We start from the raw sequence: 20,170 nt of genomic DNA on the forward strand, positions 1-20,170 counted from the left end.
TAAAAAAACTTAAGTTGGGCGTGAAGTTGGAAAGAGACGTCGGATACCATATAAAAATATCGTATATACTGTTACAAAATCCTTCCCTTATTATGAACAATAGCTGTAGGTATATGGAATAGTATTTGTCTTGTTGTAGACATCTGGCGCCGCACTGTCTGCTTGTCTAGTTAAACAATTGCTGAGTCTGGCGCCGCGACTGTCTGCTTGCGTCTGGCGCCGTATAGCCGTATGTTCTGGTAATTTCCAGACGCGATATTCTAGAAGGACACGTCGGCATCAGCGAGAAGTGCGTGGCTATATAAGCCGTGGGAGCGCCAACGTAATCAATCAGTGCTAAGAGTAAACTGCTATAGTGTAGACGAGTTGTAAAATAAAGAGTTGTTGAATTAAATTAAACAGTTATTGGTTTTATTTGTCAATCCCTATGTAAAGTAAAACTAGCAAGTAGTAAATTCGTGTCAGAAGTGGGATTGTCAAATAATCCAAATTCAAGATGGTTAAATTCGGAGAATTGAGAATTCAGCAATTAAAAAAGGAACTGGAGGAGCGTAATTTGCCGATAAGCGGGCAAAAGGCGGATCTGCAGGCACGACTACGTGAAGCAATGGAAGCGGATGGAATTAATGTGGACGAGTTCGAATTTGATGGGCCAGGAACTTCTACAAAGGTAGAAGAAAAAGTAGAAGAACAACGAACATCATCAAGTCTAGTTACGTACATGCTGTTAGTGGCTATTAAGCAAATAGCAGAAAATGCAGTGCAAACAGAAAATCGTCTGGCACAGCAAATAGCTGAAAATACATCACAGTTAAAGTCCTGCCTTACACAACAAATGACTGAAAATAATACGCAGTTAGAAAAGCGTTTGGTTCAACAGATTACGGAAAATACTACACAACTACAAAAACAAGTGCAAGAGAAATTTTCAAAATTTGAAGACGAATTAAGCACTTTAAAAAATGACGAAGAAAATTTAAAATCAGAAGTTCTTCAATTAAGTAATCGTGTGCGAGAACTGCAACTGCACCATCAACAAATAATCCAAGATTGAAGACACCCACATTCGATGGAAGTATTCCATTTCAAATTTTCAAACTTCAGTTTGAAAAGACAGCAATGGCCAATAACTGGAATGCAGCGGACAAAGTGGCGTCCTTATTTGTATCATTGAAAGGACCTGCGGCAGAAATCCTTCAGACTATTCCAGACTGTGAACGGGACAACTATGAAGCATTGATGAGTGCGATAGAAAGACGATATGGTAGTGAGCACCGGAAACAATTATACCAGATCGAACTGCAAAATAGGGGACAGAAGATAAACGAGTCATTGCAAGAGTTCGCAACTGAAATAGAACGACTGACTCATTTGGCAAATGCAGATGCACCTGTGGATTACATTGAGAGGGTAAAAATTCAATGTTTCATAAATGGAATTCGTGATGTGGACACCAAACGCGCCACATATGCATTGCCAAAAAGAATGTAAACATTGCTCCAAATCAGAAGGAAAAGAAGGTATAATCGACGTGCGAATACTGAATATAGAACCTGAAGATGATTGGACTCCTCACCGCATCAGAATCAATCAGCTGGAGGACCCTGATCTTGCAAAGCTGGTAATGGCCAAAGAAAATGGGGTACGACCACCAAAGGAACAAATAAGTAGCGAGAGTCCAACTGCAAAAGCATATTGGGCCCAATGGAACAGCATAAACCTCGTTAATGGATACCTTCATCGTACCTGGGAAAGCGAAGATGGCAAACAGTCTCGTCTGCTGATCATAGTACCGAAGTCCATGATCCCGAAAGTATTGAAAGAATATCACAATGGACCTAGTGGAGGGCACCTTGGAATTACAAAAACTATAGAGAAGATTAAACAACGGTTCTACTGGATCGGTTGTCGAGATTCCATAGCAGAATGGATAAGTAATTGCGTAGAGTGCATGGCAGCTAAAGGTCCTAAAGCCAAAAGTCGCGGTAGGCTACAACAGTACAACGTGGGATCACCATTTGAACGAGACGCAATGGATGTTGCAGGTCCGTTCCCAACCAGTACGGCCGGAAACAAATATCTACTGGTTGCCATGGACTATTTCAGTAAATGGCCAGAAGTATATGCCTTACTAAACCAAGAAGCGAAGACAGTAGCCGAAACGTTTGTAGAAAATTGGATAACAAGGTTCGGAGTGCCCGTCGAATTACACTCAGATCAAGGCAGAAATTTCGAATCTTCCATTTTCCAAGAAGTCTGTACATTATTGGGCATCCACAAGACACGGACAACAGCGTTACACCCACAATCAGATGGGATGGTAGAGAGATTCAACCGAACGCTCGAAGAACATCTGCGGAAAATCGTTGATAAAGACCAACGGAATTGGGACAAGTGCATCCAGATGTTCCTGCTGGCGTATCGTTCAGCGAAGCACGAGACAACTGGTTACACGCCAGCAAAGATTATTTTCGGATCTGATCTGCGACTCCCTGCTGATCTTAAGTTTGGAACGAATCATACAGCTGTAAGAAATGATGGAGATTATTGTTCTGCCTTAAAGGAAGAAATGAATGAATTGCATCTAATGGTAAGACAGCATACGCATCTGATGAGCAATAAGATGAAGGACCGGTTCGATCAATCGGCAAATTCAAAAGGTTTTGAAGAAGGTGATCTGGTCCTGTTGTACAATCCACTTCGAAAGAAAGGCTTGTCCCCGAAACTGCAGACAGCCTGGGAAGGACCCTATATGGTGATGAAACGACTTAATGACGTGGTATACCGCATACAAAGAAATGGGAAAGCACGATGTAAAATGAAAGTAGTACATTTGGAGAGGCTCGCCCCATTTGGTTCAAGAGGATTTGTGCCTAATCGGGACGATTAGGCTTTAGTGGAGGGCAGTGTTACAAAAGTAGTATTAAGTTGTATTTGTATTACTATATGCATCCCTGATTATGAACAATAGCTGTATGTATATGGAATAGCATTTGTCTTGTTGTAGACATCTGGCGCCGCGGCTGTCTGCTTGTCGAAACAATAGACATCTGGCGCCGCACTATCTGCTTGTCTACTTAAACAATTGCTGAGTCTGGCGCCGCGGCTGTCTGCTTGCGTCTGCTTGTCGAAACAATAGACATCTGGCGCCGCACTGTTTGCTTATCTACTTAAACAATTGCTGAGTCTGGCGCCGCGGCTGTCTGCTTGCGTCTGGCGCCGTATAGCGCAGATATTCTAGAAGGACACGTCGGCATCAGCGAAAGTGCGTGGCTATATAAGCCGTGGCAGCGCCAACGTAATCAACCAGTGCTAAGAGTAAACTGCTATAGTGTAGACGAGTTGTAAAATAAAGAGTTGTTGAATTAAATTAAACAGTTATTGGTTTTATTTGTCAATTCAGAGATACAACCCCAGTAAAGTAAAACTAGCAAGGAGTAAATTCGCAACAATACATACATATATGATCAGCGACATTAGGTGAGTCGATAAAGCCTCGTCCATCTCCGTTCCCGTACATATGTATATAGATATGAAATTGTGGGCATGTCTTTCCTCCCTATTAAGCTGCGCATTTGTCAGATATCGGACCACTATAGCTTATAGTTGCGATACAAACTTAACGATCGGAATTAAGTTCTTGTACCGAAAACCTTTTTATTTAATGTGGTTTTTTAACGAAACTTAGCATACATTACCATGTAACTAGCTACGGCGTAGTTTATGAAGAAATTGTTCAGATGAAGGTTTTTTTAGTGGAAGGGCATGCCACAATGAACTTTTTGCTTTCAGCGATTGACGATTGTTGCGTAGCAAAGCGTAAAAAGACGAGAGTTGCCCAACATTTTGTTTGGCTTCGCGCAAAAACTTTTTATGTGAACAAACTCATACAAAATCGAACTTCGCTGTTAAAACAAATATCTTACGCGAAGCAAAGTAGGAGTTCTAAGTTGGGCATAGCAATTATAAGTCAAAGGTGTATCTATTTAATAATGACAGTGTCGGTAAATTGACAAGTATATTGAACGTCACGACTGACCTAACAAATATGAGTTTATCGGTGAACCCGTCAGTAGTTTGGTGTATAATTTTTAAAAAATTATTTAACCTGTGGTTTCTCTAATTTTATATTTTGATTATTGCTCCCTCGTAAACAAAACCGCATTAGCATCTGTCTCCAACCCAAGAATGACAGAATTACTTTACGACCACATGTGCCAGAAACAGTGAATGCTGACATCATCGCCGTCCAAGAAATGGGATGGACGGGACATGGACTGAGGCGAGTAGGGTCTTGTGGCATTTACTACAGTGGCCATATGTATAAAGGAGCGCAAGTTTGGTTTGGGATTTGTGGTGGGAGAGAGACTCCTCCGCAGAGTACTATTATTCACTCAAGAAGACACGTCTCCAGTGTCCTAGACGTGCGTACGCTCCGAGGTCCTAGCATTAACTCGAACCACTATCTTGTTGCAGCCAAGATTCGCACCCGTCTCTGTGCAGCAAAAAGCGCACGTTAACAAACACAAGGAAGGTTCGACGTCGAGAGACTGCAATCACAACAGATAACGATTTTCTACTCGGCGTGCACTCCTGCTCTCTGAGAGCACTCGTCAAGAACTTGGTATAAGGGAACTGTGGGACGGGAGTTCTAGCTCCTTAAATACAGCCGCAACCGAAACCACTGGTTTTCGGAGAATGCAACAGAACAGCTGGTACGACGAGGAGTGCCGTGTCGCAGCGAGTTTGAATAGATACCGAGAGTTGAAGAGGAAAGCGAGACGCATTTGCAGACAGAAAAAGAGAGAGGCCGAAATGCGTGAGTATGAAGAGCTTGATAAGCTGGCCGACAGGGGTAAAGCTCCGAAATTCTACGAGAAAATGCGGCGGCTAACAGAAGGTTTCAAGACCGGAGCATATTCTTGTAGAACCACCAGAGGTGATTTAGTGACCGATGCCCAGAGCATACTAAAATTATGGAGGAAACACTTATCCAGCCTGCTGAATGGCAGTGAAAGTGCAACGCCAGGAGAAGGCGAACCCAATTCCCCAATCGATGACGATGGAGCAGACGTTCCACTGCCCGAACATGAAGAAGTTCGAATGGCAGTTCCCACCTGAAGAACAACAAAGCAGCGGGCCCGATGGATTACCGGCCGAGCTATTCAAACACGGTGGCGAATAACTGATAAGGAGCATGCATCAGCTTCTTTGTAAAATAAGGTCGGACGAATGCATGCCAAACGATTGGAATTTAAGTGTGCTCTGCCCAATCCACAAAAAGGGAGATCCCAAAATCTGCGCCAACTACCGCGGGATAAGCCTTCTCAACATCGCGTATAAGGTTCTATCGAGCGTATTGTGTGAAAGGCTACCGCCTCCCGTCAACAAATTGATTAGACCTTTAGACCTGGCAAATCAACAACCGAATAGATATTTACCATGCGTCAAATTTTGGATAATACTCGTGAAAGGAGAATCGACACACACCACCTCTTCGTTAATTTCAAAGCTGCTTTCGAAATCACCCGCAAAATTAATACCGCTGTGTAAACTGACGTTGAGCAACAGCAAAAGCTCCGTCACGATCGGGACCTCTCCGAGCCGTTCGATACCAAACGAGGTTTCAGACAAGGTGACTCCCTATCTTGCGACTTCTTCAATCTGCTGCTGGAGAAAATAATTTGAGCTGCAGAGCTTAATCGAGCAGGTATAATCTTTAATAAGCAGCTGCGGGGGTATGCCGATGATATTGATATCATCGGCCTCAACACCCGCGTCGTTAGTTCTGTTTTCTCCAGACTGATTAAGGAAGCAAAGCAAATGGGTCTGGCAGTGAAGGAGGGCAAGACGAAATATCTCCTGTTATCAAAGAAACAGTCGTTGTGCTCGCGACTAGGCTCTATCGTCACTATTGAGAGTCGTAACTTTAAAGTATTAGATAATTTCAAATTAGCGAAAAGAAGAAACGACTGGCGCGCTGTTGTTAACTCGGCTATAATCGCGTAAGCGGTGCCTACGCCAATGAAGAAGAAGAAGATACAATATTCTTTATCGTGTTATAAGTAACTCAAAATCTTTCAGAATTTCGTTTCTGTTGATAATTCCAGGGTTTTGTGTTTGAAGCACCGCCAACGCAGAAAGGATTTGTACGCGAAAGAACTGAAGGCGCCTCGGTGGTGGCCCGACCAAGCTTATTTTTTTAGGCCGCCAACGCAAAAAGGAGTTCTATGCGGAAGGACCGAAGACATACCTGTGTTGGACCGACCAGGGTTACTTTTTTTTTTGATTAGCGGTCAAAAGCCACCAAGCAGGAGGAATTCTACGCGGGAAACTAATAATATGTAAAAGCCAGTTTCCTGTCATTGGGGTAGTATTTAATTTCTTTTGGATCCTTTATAAAGTATAGGTAACACTGATTATTTGTTTGAATGCAACCCTTTTGTTATTGTGTGAACAAAAGGAATTGATCAAAAGTTAAATAATAAATAAAAGCAATTTTTGCCCTATTTAATATATAATAAATGGGTAGAAACGAATTAGTGAATATAAAAGATAAAGATGTAAGTGTAAAATAAGACACGTACTTCAAATAGTTGAATTTTGAACTTTAAATGAAAATATCTCAAAAACCATAAGTCAGCGGAAATTATATACTTTTTCTATATTTTTTTATTATTTAGAATATTTTTTCAATATAATGCCATTGTTTTAGTCCCGACTTGCTGAATAAGTTGTCATCAATAACAACACCCTAAGTACAGGTTAAAATACAAATAATTTATGTGTTATTTCTTGTTATATCTATATCCAATTTTCGGGTAAAATTTAGAATAGCATCCCCGGCTTTCGGGGATAAAATGGGTATCAGTGGAAAGGTGACGTTCTCCAGATCACGAAAATATATACATATAGTTGCCGCTGACTTATAGTTTTCGAGATATTTGCATTTAAAGTTGAAAAATTGACAACTTTTACATTGATAATTTGTGTATTGTGAGTAGCTTTTTCTCTTATATTATGCACTTTTTACTTACTAACACTTCACTATAACGTTTCTGCATATTAATTTTTTTAATATTTGTTGTAAATAAAGCTTTATTTTAATTATTTTATTTTAGTTACAATTCTCTGCATTTGCACAATGAGAAAAGTGCTGCCATGGTTATTTTTTTTTCCGCGCCGCGCTTCAAAAAAAATAACCATGGCAGCACTTTTCTCATTGTGCAAATGCAGAGAATTGTAACTAAAATAAAATAATTAAAATAAAGCTTTATTTACAACAAATATTAAAAAAATTAATATGCAGAAACGTTATAGTGAAGTGTTAGTAAGTAAAAAGTGCATAATATAAGAGAAAAAGCTACTCACAATACACAAATTATCAATGTAAAAGTTGTCAATTTTTCAACTTTAAATGCGAATATCTCGAAAACTATAAGTCAGCGGCAACTATATATATATATTTTCGTGATCTGGAGAACGTCACCTTTCCATTGACCGGGATGCTATTCTATATCCAATTTTCTTAATAATTTATACTACACAGAGAAATGATGTCGAGAATAAAATTTCAAAAACAGAGTAATTGCAGAATTACTTTTTAAAGACGCCAGTGCTGTCCATTTCAAATACTATACCAATTCTTATGTCTACAGAAGGCATAAAAATGTTTTGTATAAATGCGTGTGATGGGTTTCCCCGCCTTTCCGATAGTACGAAGAGCAATGTTTCCTTGCCATTAGGAAGAGTACCATTTATGCTTTCGCTTTCTTTTTTTGAATTTCTTCATAAAGTACAATTTGAAGTTGGAGTATTGAGACGTGAGTAATCAATCTTTAATAAAGGAGTGGCCAAAAAGTTAACAACTTGTTCAAATTTGTCATAGTATTCGAAACAGCAAGTGATTTATATTTGTAAGTAATTACATTAAGCAAATTTCATGTAATTTAAAATAGGTAGAAATGGCTTATTGCCGGCGTTTTAGTTTCTCTTTAACGCTTTTGTATAAACATAAGTAACCTAAATTCCATACTTATGTATATAATGTTAAGACGTTTATAGTGAATATATTTATTATTTTATTTTCATTTATAAAATTAATTACAAACGTTGAGTTATATACAATTAAACTTCATACATAAGTACATTCATATTGTTTGCGTACTTTTATGAAATATTTGTATTTACATACCTACCGCCGCTTATGTACATATGTATGCTATATGTAGTTGCAAATAAAGTATTACCAAAAATCTTTATATGTATATCACGACGAAATTAGAATTTAATTGGAATTGCAATTGGACCACGGAAACGGTCTATTTAATTATATGCTTTTGTTGTGTTTTTTCTTCATGAAGTGTAAAAAATCGCTGAGCTCAAGAGAATGTTCTTCGAAACAAAGGAAATCGAATAATCATGGTATTGAACAGCTTAACAGTTTGAAGATTGTATTTTTGTTACATCTATTGTAATTTAAGAAAAATATATAAATATCAAGTAAATTAAAAAATAAAAAAATTAAAGCTTTTATTGCTTACCATATTCATATACTACATATATGTATGTAAAAGGTATGTATCTATCAGCATGCATATTGTACATACGTATGTGCATACAAAATATGCATACATAATTACGTATGTTTTGTTGTAAATGGCAAAATAAATGCAGTGACTTATTCTTAGTCACCAATATTTAATACAAAGAAAAACACCATAAGCACGTATTATCGAAGTTGATGCTGATAACAGTCAGTGATTACATTTTCGTTCTGTGGATCGTATTTTTTTTTAATATTCGATTGAAATATGTATGTATGTATGTACATATATACAGTACCATTAGTTTTTACAAATTTCTTCTCAAATTAAGGAAACTTTATCTTTAATCACGCGCAACTTACTCCAAAGTTTGTAAATAGGTAGTTTTATGTCTAGACTTTTTTATTTGTAATTTCTTAAGCAGATTATATATCGCATTATGTTTGCCAAAAACTGAATTATATAATTTAATTAAAAAAAGGTTAGATTACGTTTATTTTACATGCAGCATATTTTTAATGGTTGAGCTACTATTAAATTTAACTGATTATGTATCTACATTTGCTAATTAGTCTTGAAAATTGGACGGTATATACTATACAGCCATGGTCACACAAATAGCACACTTAGTCATAAGAAGCAATAAGCGCTAATATTAATGACAAAGATCTTTAAAAGAATAAAAAGAGATTAAAATATGATTACTTTTTTATTATTTTATCGATTTATGTTAAAAATAGCAAATAGAAATTCACGAATAATTAGTATTATTTGAAAAACTTGAAACTTCCTCTAAATTGTTGTGCCTTATTTAAACGTCTTCAAACAATCTTTCGTGATACATTTAATCCATAATCTTTATTGATTTCCTGCATTATTTGTCATGAAGACTCAAAAGGGTCGGCGAGGCTTTTCCAGACTATGGCTCTATCTTCAGTAATATTTGCTTTCGCGATGGTTGTAGTTTTTTTTTTGTTTTTGGTCTTCATATTGTGCATAATGCGTCTTTTTTCAGGACTACAATGCTTACCGCGGCTCATTTCCACTCGAATTAAGCGCTCATTGTTGCTTATAACTAAGTGTGCTATTTGCGCGACCATGACTGTATACCCAAATTATTAACGAATTATTGAAGCAATCATATTATCATAGAATCAAATGAAAGTATACTGCCAGATAGGTTTTTAATTAATAAAATTTAAATGGAATATAACTAGTTTATATTGAAATCTTTATTACGATAATTTTAAATATGAATTAAAGACTTAGACAAATCGAATAATTTGATATTTTTAGATTAAAAAATGGCATCGCCTGCACTTAAAGACCTCCCAAAAGTAGCTGAGAACTTAAAAAGTCAACTTGAAGGCTTTAATACCGATAAGCTAAAGAATGCTAGTACTCACGAAAAAATTGTGCTTCCTACTGCCGAAGGTAAATTGTTACCAAATAAATATATAATCGAAAAATTAATTATATATTTGCTCTGTCCCACTTTTATTAGATGTGGCCGCCGAGAAAACTCAACAATCTTTAATTTCTGGAATTGCAACTTTTGATCCATCAAATTTAAAGCACACTGAAACTAATGAAAAGAACCCCCTACCGGATAAGGAAGGTAAGTTATTTAATTGCAATTTTTGATCATACAACACCCGCATATGCAGATGGTTAGAAATTATGTTGCAGGTAAAGGCAAAACTAAAAGCACTTTTATAATTTTTGATGGTTAGAAATTATGTTGCAGGTAAAGGCAAAACTAAAAGCACCTTTATAATTTCTGTTGGCTGCGTTCTTTATTACTAAAAATGTAATTAGTTTAGTGTTCATAAATGAGTTGAGTTGGTCGAAGTTCTTATTTATTTCGTAAAGATTTGTTAATTCTTCGTTTTCAGATTTACAAGTTTTGTAACTTCTAATTTTTCCGTGACTAGCAGTGTCTACGTCAATAAAGAAGAAGAAGAATTAGGTTTGATCGTAAAATGCGTTTTAAGTATTTATAGTATTAATTTTTACAAATCAGGATTTTTATTTATACATTCCACTATTGCATAAATTAACTTACAAATGTTTGATATTCTACTTATACTTATTATTTATTAATAACAAACAATCTGATGTAACCTTTTCAGCAATCGATCAAGAAAAGGAAAAGAATCAACTCATTGCTGGCATTGAAAATTTTGATTCTAAAAAGTTGAAACACACTGAAACGTGCGAGAAAAATCCTTTACCAACGAAGGAAGTCATTGAAGAAGAAAAGAAGGCTTAAAGGAATATCCGATGAAGCATTCATATAACTTTATATTGAATGCTTATTTTATTACTCATTCCTAATATAAAATATTATTGAAAGAGACACTTCCTTGTGAGAAGAATTTTATAATTTTTGCATATTTATAATAAAAGATAAAAATAATAAAAAAAAACATTCATCTGTGTATGAATGGTTAACAAGGGTTAATGGTTATCTGTAGAATATGTCAACCAAACATTTTATACTCTTGCCACTTGCAAGAATCAAAGCCAGGGATCTACTTTAAGGGGTAAAATCAATCATATAGAGTAAAGTATGCCGGGTGTTCGAAAATCCTGATATTAGTTATTTAGAGGCTAGGCCAAAAAAATTATCTATTTTATGTTATGAATAAAGCACGCTTTCTTATTTTCTTTAGGATAACTCGCTATGCGGTATAAAGTCACTCCGAAGTTCAAAAATCTTTACATTAAGTATATGAGGTCTAGGGGAAGTATTGGTCTGATTTAACCAATTTTTGACATAGAAAAATACTATAAGAGAAGGATTATCATTTCAGTTACGACTGTGATCACATTAAAAGTAATCCCCTCCCGTATCCGTCATGATGGCCATCAGAGCCACCTTTTATATCCTCAATTGAGTCAGAACGGTGTTCTCGGAGTGGTCATGTGAATTTTAATAGTAGTAGTCAAAATCGGTTGGTCGGGTCCCAAGATATTGGGATGTCACACGTATTTAAGGACTTTTTAACCCCTCCCCCCGTCCTTGTCACAAATTGTCACATTTTGAACTACCCCCACTGTCGTGACGTCACACATTTTCCAATTTTATGGATTTATCAAAAAATAAAAAAAACGGGTTATTATATTTATTCTTATATGTATTGAATAATCTTTAATAAAATCAACATTTAGTTAAACATTAAAGTACAGAGACAACGAATGACTAGTCAAGAAATAATAGATACTAAATTATGCTAATTAAAAATATAAAACTTCATCATCTTGTGTACCTGGACTTTTGACCCACTCCTTTATATCATTTATTACTGGTAAATCAGGCACTTCCTTTTTGTTCTGAATTTGGATGTCAGGAACATCTTTCCATAAAGCATCGTCATCATTCATTAAACAGAGAATCTCTCGGACACGTCTAGCCGCAATTCTTTGAGGACGAATTTTCGCGATAGGTAACAGCTCTTGTTTTTTATGTCATTGTTTGTGTTGATTGGTGGCTTTATATGAAGAAAAATATAGGCCACGATTTGCTGCTACACGACCTTTTAAATAAGTATGACTCGACACTAGGGCAATAACTATCATATGAAACTTGTTTCAGATGGGATGATTCTTGGAGATTTAATAACATCTGTAGTAATAATGGAGCAAACTACGCGTCGCTGTCTTTTGAAATGTGATGTCACAAAGCTTTTGACCCCCCCCCTACTTCTTGTCACACAATGTCACTTCTGAATGATACCCTCCCCCCCCTTCAAGGTGTGACGTAATTTATGGATGGCCCCTTGCGGAGGGGTTATCCTCCGATTGCATCCATTTTCGCACAGTCGGTAGAAGTTCTTATAAGATGTGTACTTAGCAAATCTAGTTGTTGTAGCTTAAGTGGTTTAGCAGATATGTATATACATTAAACTTATCAGAGGGGTGGTCACGCCCACTTTTTCAAAAAAAATCCCGACTGGTGTCCCTTGCTACTGCGATCCTCTGTACCAAATTACAGCTTTATATCTTAATTTCTTCTTCACTGGCGTGGTTATATCCGAGTTAACAACAGCGCGCTAGTCGTTTCTTCTTTTCGCAAGGGGGCGCCAATTGGAGATTCCAAGCGCAGCCAGGTCCTTCTCCATCTGGTCATTCCAACGGAGTGGAGGTCTTCCTCTTCCTCTGCTTCCCCGGAGGGTACTGCGTCGAGTACTTTCACAGCTGGAGTGTTTAATTCGCTGAACTATGTCAATGTCGTCGTATATCTCATACAGCTCATCGTTCCATCGAATGCGATATTCGCCGTGGCCAACGCACAAAGGACCATAAATCTTTCGCAGACCTTTTCTCTCGAAAACTCGTATCGTAGACTCATCAGTTGTTGTCATCGTCCAAGCCTCTGCACCATATAGCTGGACGAAAATAATGAGTGGCTTATAGAGTTTTGTTTTTGTTCGTAGAGAGAGGACTTTACTTCTCAATTGCCTACTTAGTCCGAAGTAGCACCTCTAAGCAAGAGATATTCTGCGTTGGATTTCGAGGCTGACGTTGTAGTTGGTGTCGATTCTGGTTCCTAAATAGACGAAATTATATACAACTTCGAAGTTATGAGTGCCAATAGTAACGTGGGTTCCTTGTCGCGAGTGGGACGACTGTTTGCCATTTATGTGTTCACTCCGGTCTTCAACTACGCAGCACCGTTATGGTCGCCTGGATGCAGTGGTACGCAGATGAGGAAACTCCAGACCTGCCAAAATACTGCACTCCAGACCACGACGGGAGGCCTCTTGCTGTCTCCCATCGAACACTTTCATAGGGAGACGCTTATGTTTCCAGTTAAGGAGCATAATGAACTCCTCTCCAAGCAGTTCCTGCTGGGATGTTTTCGTAGAAATCACCCTTGCAGCCATCTGCTTGGAGCGGAACCGCCTCCTAGGAGCATCAAAAGGTCTTTCCTTGACTACGTCGTACAGTACGCCGACCGGACTTCGGACGCAACTGACTTTCGACTGGTACTGACCGCCATTCATAGTGGAGCCATCAACAATTCCCACGACAGCCGGTTCTACGCACCGGAATTGACTCGGATTTTATCCGACCAAGGGCTGTTCTTTCGGCGATCTAACCCCGTTTGGATCGGTGAGTGTTAATCTGTGTGTGTGGAGCCATCAACGACTTCACCGACTCTCTTCCCGTGAATGGCGTTCTTGGAGTCAAACCACCACCCATCGCAGTCGAAGAACTCGAGTTGCCGCGGGAAACGCGAGTGACCCTAGCGCAACTTTGTTTTGGATATTGTAGCAGGTTAAACTCCTACTTATTCAGAATATACCCTGACATACCCAATGTATGTCCTGCATGCAACGAGTCTCCGCATGACACTGACCACCTCTTTGCATGTCCTACCGACCCCATCCATCTAACACCCTTTTCCCTTTGGTCTGACCCCGTCGAAACAGAACGTTTCCTGGGGCTCCCGTTAGATTGAACACATGCTTTGATATATATGTATGTATGTACATATATATGAATTGTTGTGACTTTTAACATAAAACGATAAGTCTATGCCCGTCCCGAGTCCTACCCCATGTTTAAGCAGTTGCTGTGGAAAATCATCACCAGTGATTCTATGAAGATGAGCTCTCATATTCGTCAGTAATTTTATATTTTCAATCGAAGTCCATAAGGGCGACGATATTCAGCATGCTTTGATGATATCTGCTCGTGCACCTCCGTTAGTCAAAGGAAGAGACTGTCGGAAATCTCCAGCAAATTAATCTTTGAATGTTCTGTTTACGCCTCTGTATCTGCTTTATGGCTCATGGTGCATTCATCCTACATAATCTATGAGGCGTCTTGCAATAGTTAACCAAGAGGCTAATTTTTTTGGATAGAACATATTGATTTCGTCTTTTCCATCCTTTAGAAGAGTTGCAGCAATTCCTGACGAAGAAACTATCTTCCCTGGTTGTTTTATTTTAGCAAGTATTAAATTTTCAATAAACGTCTTGCCAGTGCCTTGGCGCATCTAAAAAACCTTGTTTTTATTATTCACACTATAACTCCCGTCCATAACAGTGTGTTACAGCTAAATGTTAAATAACATTATCTGTCAAAATTTAAGATTCTCTGTTATAAGTAGGTAATGATTTTTTTTTTTGAATTTCGCATAAGTCGGTTGAAAATTAATTTTTTCTGAATTTTTTTTACCAACCATCGTTGTTGAAATACCTTGAAAGTGGTTCAGGCCACAAAAACAAAAACCCAACTTTGTTTTATATATAAGACGTATGTAACCAATTTTAATTATAAAAAATACACTTTACTGTTTTTTATTTATAATGCTCGCCAAAATTTGCATGCACAAAGTTATGTTTTTTTAATCTTTCGTGTCTTATACTTTATTGTCGTCACGAAATGGATGAAGTAATTATACTTGTATATGTATGTAAAGAAAACTTGGGTAAATTTTATATGCTCAAATATGCGTTTATGAGGAATGTGGAAGTCTGCTTATAAGCTTTATTGCTCATCCTTGTCTTTGGCACCGTGTTTCAGAATTCTGGTGAACTCTATATAATCAAACAGACCATGTTTGATAGGTGCTTCACGATACATTTCGTCGACCTGAAGATATACAAAACAATTATATTCAATTATATATAAAATTAATGTAATTCGTATAATGTAGAAAAATTTTAATTTAATTATAAAGCTAAACAAATAAATAATAGTAAAAAGCTATTTACATCCTCATCGGTGAAACGATCTCCCATTGTGGTCAATAGTTCGCGCAATCGATCCTCGGGTAATACACCGTTATTTTCCTCATCAAAGCATCCAAAAGCATTTTTTATTACATCTTCAGGATCTGTTCCTTGTAGGCGTTCTCCAAATAAGGTAAGGAACATAGTGAAATTTATAGGTCCGGGTGCTTCGTTCATCATCGCTTCTAAATACTCGTCTGTTGGATTTTTTCCAAGAGAAGCTAACATATCATGCAAATCCTCTTTTTCAACGAAACCATCTCTATTCTGATCGATCATATTAAAAGCTTCCTTAAACTCGGCAATTTGGGCCTGATCGAACATAGCGAACACATTTGATGTGGCGCGTTGCGCTCGCTTTTTTGTGGTAGCGCGACGACCAGCGGTTTTACGAGAAGACATTGTTAAAGCAAAAAAATCTACGAAACAAAAAAAAAAACGTTTCATTTTATGTATTACGTTTATTAAAAATAATATATAAATAGAATTGGTATTCTCAATCATATAGCGATCGGGTTACGCTATATCTTTTCATTTTCTATTAAAAAATTCCGATAGTTATTTTATTAAAGATACCAGCATGACATTAGAACATATATACATAAAATAATGGAAAAACATTATTTTCATTAACCATGATTTAAATTGCACAAAAAGCCATTTGAAACTTATGTAAACTGGATGCAAAACGTAGCGTGACGTATGGGTAGCACATGAGTTAAATTGGAAAAAGATGAATATAATTCTGAACGGATGACGAAGAGTGGGTCACTTACATATGTAAACAAACAAATTCAAATTAGCATAGCATTGAATTGAGTAAGTTTTTACAAATATTAAAAAAAAAATTTCAATAGTCCTTAAAACAAAATTATGGATTATCAAAGTAGGCCGTTTCTGTGAAAATAACTTTTTTTAAAAGTCCACAAATTTTCAAAATTGCTTGGCATTGTCGAGACAAACTGTGCACTAAATTCTGTTCAATTTGTTTGATATCGAACCCATTCCGATTCATTCTTGTTTCTTCGCTCCTTATTGCTACTTTCTAAAATTTAATCTTCTTGGGCAAATATCAGCAGTGCTTTTTTTTGGGCAACAACAAGACGTCTCAACTTCGTACGAGTAACCTGGATGTGCTAAAATCAAATGTCCCAATTATTTCAGCCACAATCTCTCGGGAAGATTTGATAGAATCATATTTGCTTTTTCTGATAATGTTTCTATAAGCATGTTCAGTTGTTTTACGTGCAAGAGCTTTGAGGATTTTTTTTATTTTTTTAAAATTAGGATCACTTTAACAATAATTTATGGTAAGAAGGAAAATCAAATAAGTAACCATGAAACTGCAGTTGTAGCTGATTATTGCGATGTACTTATTTGAGAAACTAAAATCTGATTAGAATAATTTATATGAAAAATGTGCCATTTCTCTGTCCATGACCGTGTGTATGTAGCTAGACAGCAAATATATTACCGTCTTCGCTTGAATAACACATGTTATTTTAGTTTTTTATACATACATCGGTTATTAAGTTCATATTTGGGTCCAGGCACAAGTTAATTATCATTGAACTAATTCAACGACAGGCCCAGGAAACGTGTTTCAAAGGATCGCATGCAAAGAGGTGATAAGAGTCATGCGGGGAGTCGTCGCATGCATGTCCTATATTTGGTATGTAAGTGCAATTCTAGATTCGCGAGGCAACTCGAGGTCTTCGTCTGCAATGGGTCTGCAAATACTCCACTCTCTGGGAATCGAAGAATAATAATTTGGTACTACTGCGATTAATGTTCTTCTGTGCCTGAAGGTAGTTTTATCGGGGTATTGTTGATTGTCTTCGACGTAATCAAGGAATGATCTCTTGATATCATAATAGTTTAATATTGAACTTTTAGCAATCTCTCGCGTTATGTTATACAAAATCAGCTTTTTTTTAATGATTATTATTAATCAGTTAAATATTTTTAAAACAGGCTGTATTTGACTAATTCCTTTGATCTGCCAAAACTACTCTCATTACGCTATAGCAGTCTTCAAAACAAGCTAATACAATCTTGGCCTTAACGGGCGTTTTTGAAATGAAGTTGAGTTTACACACAAAAAAGAATAGAAGAACATTTTCGATAATGCATATTTTTTACTAGGTACGATTTACCGGCATTTGTGTATACAACTTATTTCTGTAAAGGTTGTAGCCACACATTTTCACATAACGACTTTGTAATTTTTATGACCTTATTAAGAAATATAAATATATATATATATATATATGATTGTTTCTAGTTAGTTGACTTACTGTACTTGTACAAATATGTACATGTATCGAATTAGTCATTCGGAATTTGGCCATGCTGGCACATATGTATGGTCATATTTGGAAAATAAAACTATATACATATATAGCAAATAAAGCTACACAATTGAGATTGAGATAAGGAGAAAACTTGAATCAACATTTATTCTTTTATTAATTGTTTTTCACCTAATTTAATTTTCCTACTATGAAAACACTTTTTGACAAAATTATAAGGACAAAAAAGGACGATTGTAACCCAAAAATGTACACAAAATATGCTGCAAAAAAGTAGACATCTATTCAATTTTAAGAATGAAATAAAATGTTATGTTTTCATAATTGTAACAACTTGATTAAGATTTATAACGATTTTAACCAATAAGAAGTAATTGAAAGTACCATATAAATTAAATTAGTTCTCTAATGATTTTAAACTTTAACAAAAACAGCAGAACGATTTTCGAACTATAAACGGGTTAATATGCACTTGCAAACTTTCATTAAAATAATTAAATGTCACTGCAATGCAATAAACTTTAGTCGACCTAAATGGTTTGAACATTTTCCATTAGACAAATATTTTTCACTTTAATAAATACATTTGTATACATTGTGTACAAAACATTAATATTCAATTAAAATATTATAAACACACACATTTTTTTATAAATGGTCCACTATATTGAGTATTACTTACTACCAAATAGTAGAGAATTTATTAATTTATTTAAAAACAAAGACTGCTAGTTAACCAAATATGCACAATTTTATCTTATATATTTTGATTCTTTATAAACGAATGATCAAATAAGTATGATTCATTTACTGGTAAGAGATGTGTTTCTTTTATCGATACTACTTCATACTCACTAAAGCTAATGCACACTATACAATCGAATTTACGATTTGCACAGATCTATAAAAAATGTACCTTACGGTGGCTATATACGACACACATGTGCGTTCGATCGATATGTGTTTGATTGCGATTTACTCGTGTATGGGCATGTGCGCATATCAATCCATGTTCGCGAAAATGTTTGATTTTTTATGATCGGTGTGCATACAAAATTCTCTCGTGTCGCCCAATAGGAAAGATCGCGGACGAACAACTTTCCGCTTGCTTGTCGCACATATTCGCTGTTTGAAGAACGATCGCAAAATGCCGTATATTACTGTCAAAAAATTAACGAAAAGTCTGTCAAATGCATAAGGAATGCATATGACTGTAATGTACTTACGTGCAGATGATAAAAGTATCAATAAACAATTTATGTTTTTATTTTATGTTTCGTTTGGGTTTTGCAATACAGAAATGAATAGAAAATTAAAATATTTAAAAACAATTAAAATGCTTACCTCTGCTTTAGACGGAATATGCATATTAACAAAAATTAGAAAAATTAAAGAAAGAATTCGGTCATATTCAGTGAGGGAAATAAACAGAAAGAGGAAGAATTATGTTTTTTTGAACGATTCCGAGAAATTCCTTTTCTTTGTTTGTGCGATAGAAATAAAAGGCATCTCGTTTGACGTACAAACTTTACTTTTTTCAATTAAATTTTGTATAAAACATCTTCAAATTCAAAATGATGTATCTGTAAACTTTAAGCATAAAATTTGAACAACTTCACAAAATTTGATGTAACATATATATATAATAGCTGCAAAATACAATCTGTGTGTTTTCGGACAGTTGCTTACACTGGCTTAAACTAGCTTATTCACATTATAGTTAGGCCTTTAGAGTGCCCTCAATAATAAAAAAATGTAGGGTTTCTTTTTTCCCAACCCCATTGCCCGAAGTTTGCTTTTTCAGTTCTATTTTATCCATTTCCAATTTAAAATTTTTTACCGTTAGTTCTTCGCTAGGTTTTGCATCTTACGATTTGATAAATAAAATAACATAGATGTACGGATTTGATCCGAATTTTTCTCGGCCAAATGCCATTACTGAGGAGATCTACTGCTGTTTGTAAAGGTAAGTTTTAAGATAAGTTTGTTATCATTAAAGCAAAATCTACCAGCATTCAGATGATGGTATGTGTTCAAAAAAAAGCTATCCTTCCGACCTCTTTCGCTCTCTCGCTGCCCGGAACCTAAAACTTTGCCCCACTAAGGCCACAGCGAGCATATACATACATACACGAACTGAATAAAAGAGTACATACTGGAATTTAATATCACAGTCGATGACATTAAATGACCGCCTGGATGCAGTGAAACGCAGTCGAGGAGGCTTCAGACATACCAGAATACTGCACTCCGGACTATAACGGGATACCTTTTGACGTCTTCTATCGAACATCTATACCGTATGCTTCTAGTTATATAGCACAATGAACTCCTCTCCAAGCAGTTTCTGCTTAGGTGTTTCGTAGAAACCATCCCTGCGTTCACCTGAGCGAGGTAGAACTGCATCCAAGGAGCATGTCGATGACATAAGAGATTACGCTGACCAGACGCAACTAACATGCATTGACCACCATTCATAATGTAGCCATAAACACCTTCTTCGATTCCCTCTCAGCAAATGGCGTAGTTGTAGTCAAATCACCACCTATTGTAGACGACGGGCTCG

General features: G+C 36.4%; 2 protein-coding genes and 1 long non-coding RNA gene across 4 annotated transcripts; 1 reads left to right on the forward strand and 2 right to left on the reverse strand.

Annotated features, from left to right (window-relative positions):
* Positions 1 to 6,819: 6,819 nt before the first annotated feature.
* On the reverse strand, positions 6,820 to 7,495 carry LOC125778175 (uncharacterized). The gene is made up of 2 exons (XR_007422541.1): positions 7,372 to 7,495; positions 6,820 to 7,246 (listed from the first exon to the last, which is right to left on the reverse strand). It is a non-coding gene; the product is annotated as an uncharacterized LOC125778175 (long non-coding RNA).
* Positions 7,496 to 7,759: 264 nt separating this feature from the next.
* LOC105222184 (thymosin beta) lies at positions 7,760 to 10,977 on the forward strand. The gene is made up of 4 exons (XM_011199397.4): positions 7,760 to 7,916; positions 9,843 to 9,980; positions 10,051 to 10,164; positions 10,679 to 10,977. The coding sequence occupies exons 2-4, from the start codon at positions 9,851 to 9,853 to the stop codon at positions 10,816 to 10,818; spliced, it is 384 nt and encodes a 127-aa protein (XP_011197699.1). The 5' UTR covers positions 7,760 to 7,916; positions 9,843 to 9,850; the 3' UTR covers positions 10,819 to 10,977.
* A 3,817-nt stretch (positions 10,978 to 14,794) lies between these two features.
* On the reverse strand, positions 14,795 to 18,443 carry LOC105222185 (myosin regulatory light chain sqh). 2 transcript variants are annotated; one of them, XM_011199399.4, is made up of 3 exons: positions 18,287 to 18,443; positions 15,275 to 15,711; positions 14,795 to 15,152 (listed from the first exon to the last, which is right to left on the reverse strand). In XM_011199399.4, exons 2-3 carry the CDS (start codon positions 15,692 to 15,694, stop codon positions 15,048 to 15,050), a joined length of 525 nt encoding a protein of 174 aa, XP_011197701.1. In that variant the 5' UTR covers positions 15,695 to 15,711; positions 18,287 to 18,443; the 3' UTR covers positions 14,795 to 15,047. The 2 variants fall into 2 exon arrangements, with proteins under 2 accessions (XP_011197701.1, XP_029404526.1); XM_029548666.2 differs by having other exon boundaries at positions 18,247 to 18,392.
* Positions 18,444 to 20,170: the final 1,727 nt, after the last annotated feature.

Source organism: Bactrocera dorsalis, chromosome 4 (assembly GCF_023373825.1).
Source record: "Bactrocera dorsalis isolate Fly_Bdor chromosome 4, ASM2337382v1, whole genome shotgun sequence".
In the NCBI taxonomy this organism is placed as follows: Eukaryota; Metazoa; Arthropoda; class Insecta; order Diptera; family Tephritidae; genus Bactrocera; species Bactrocera dorsalis.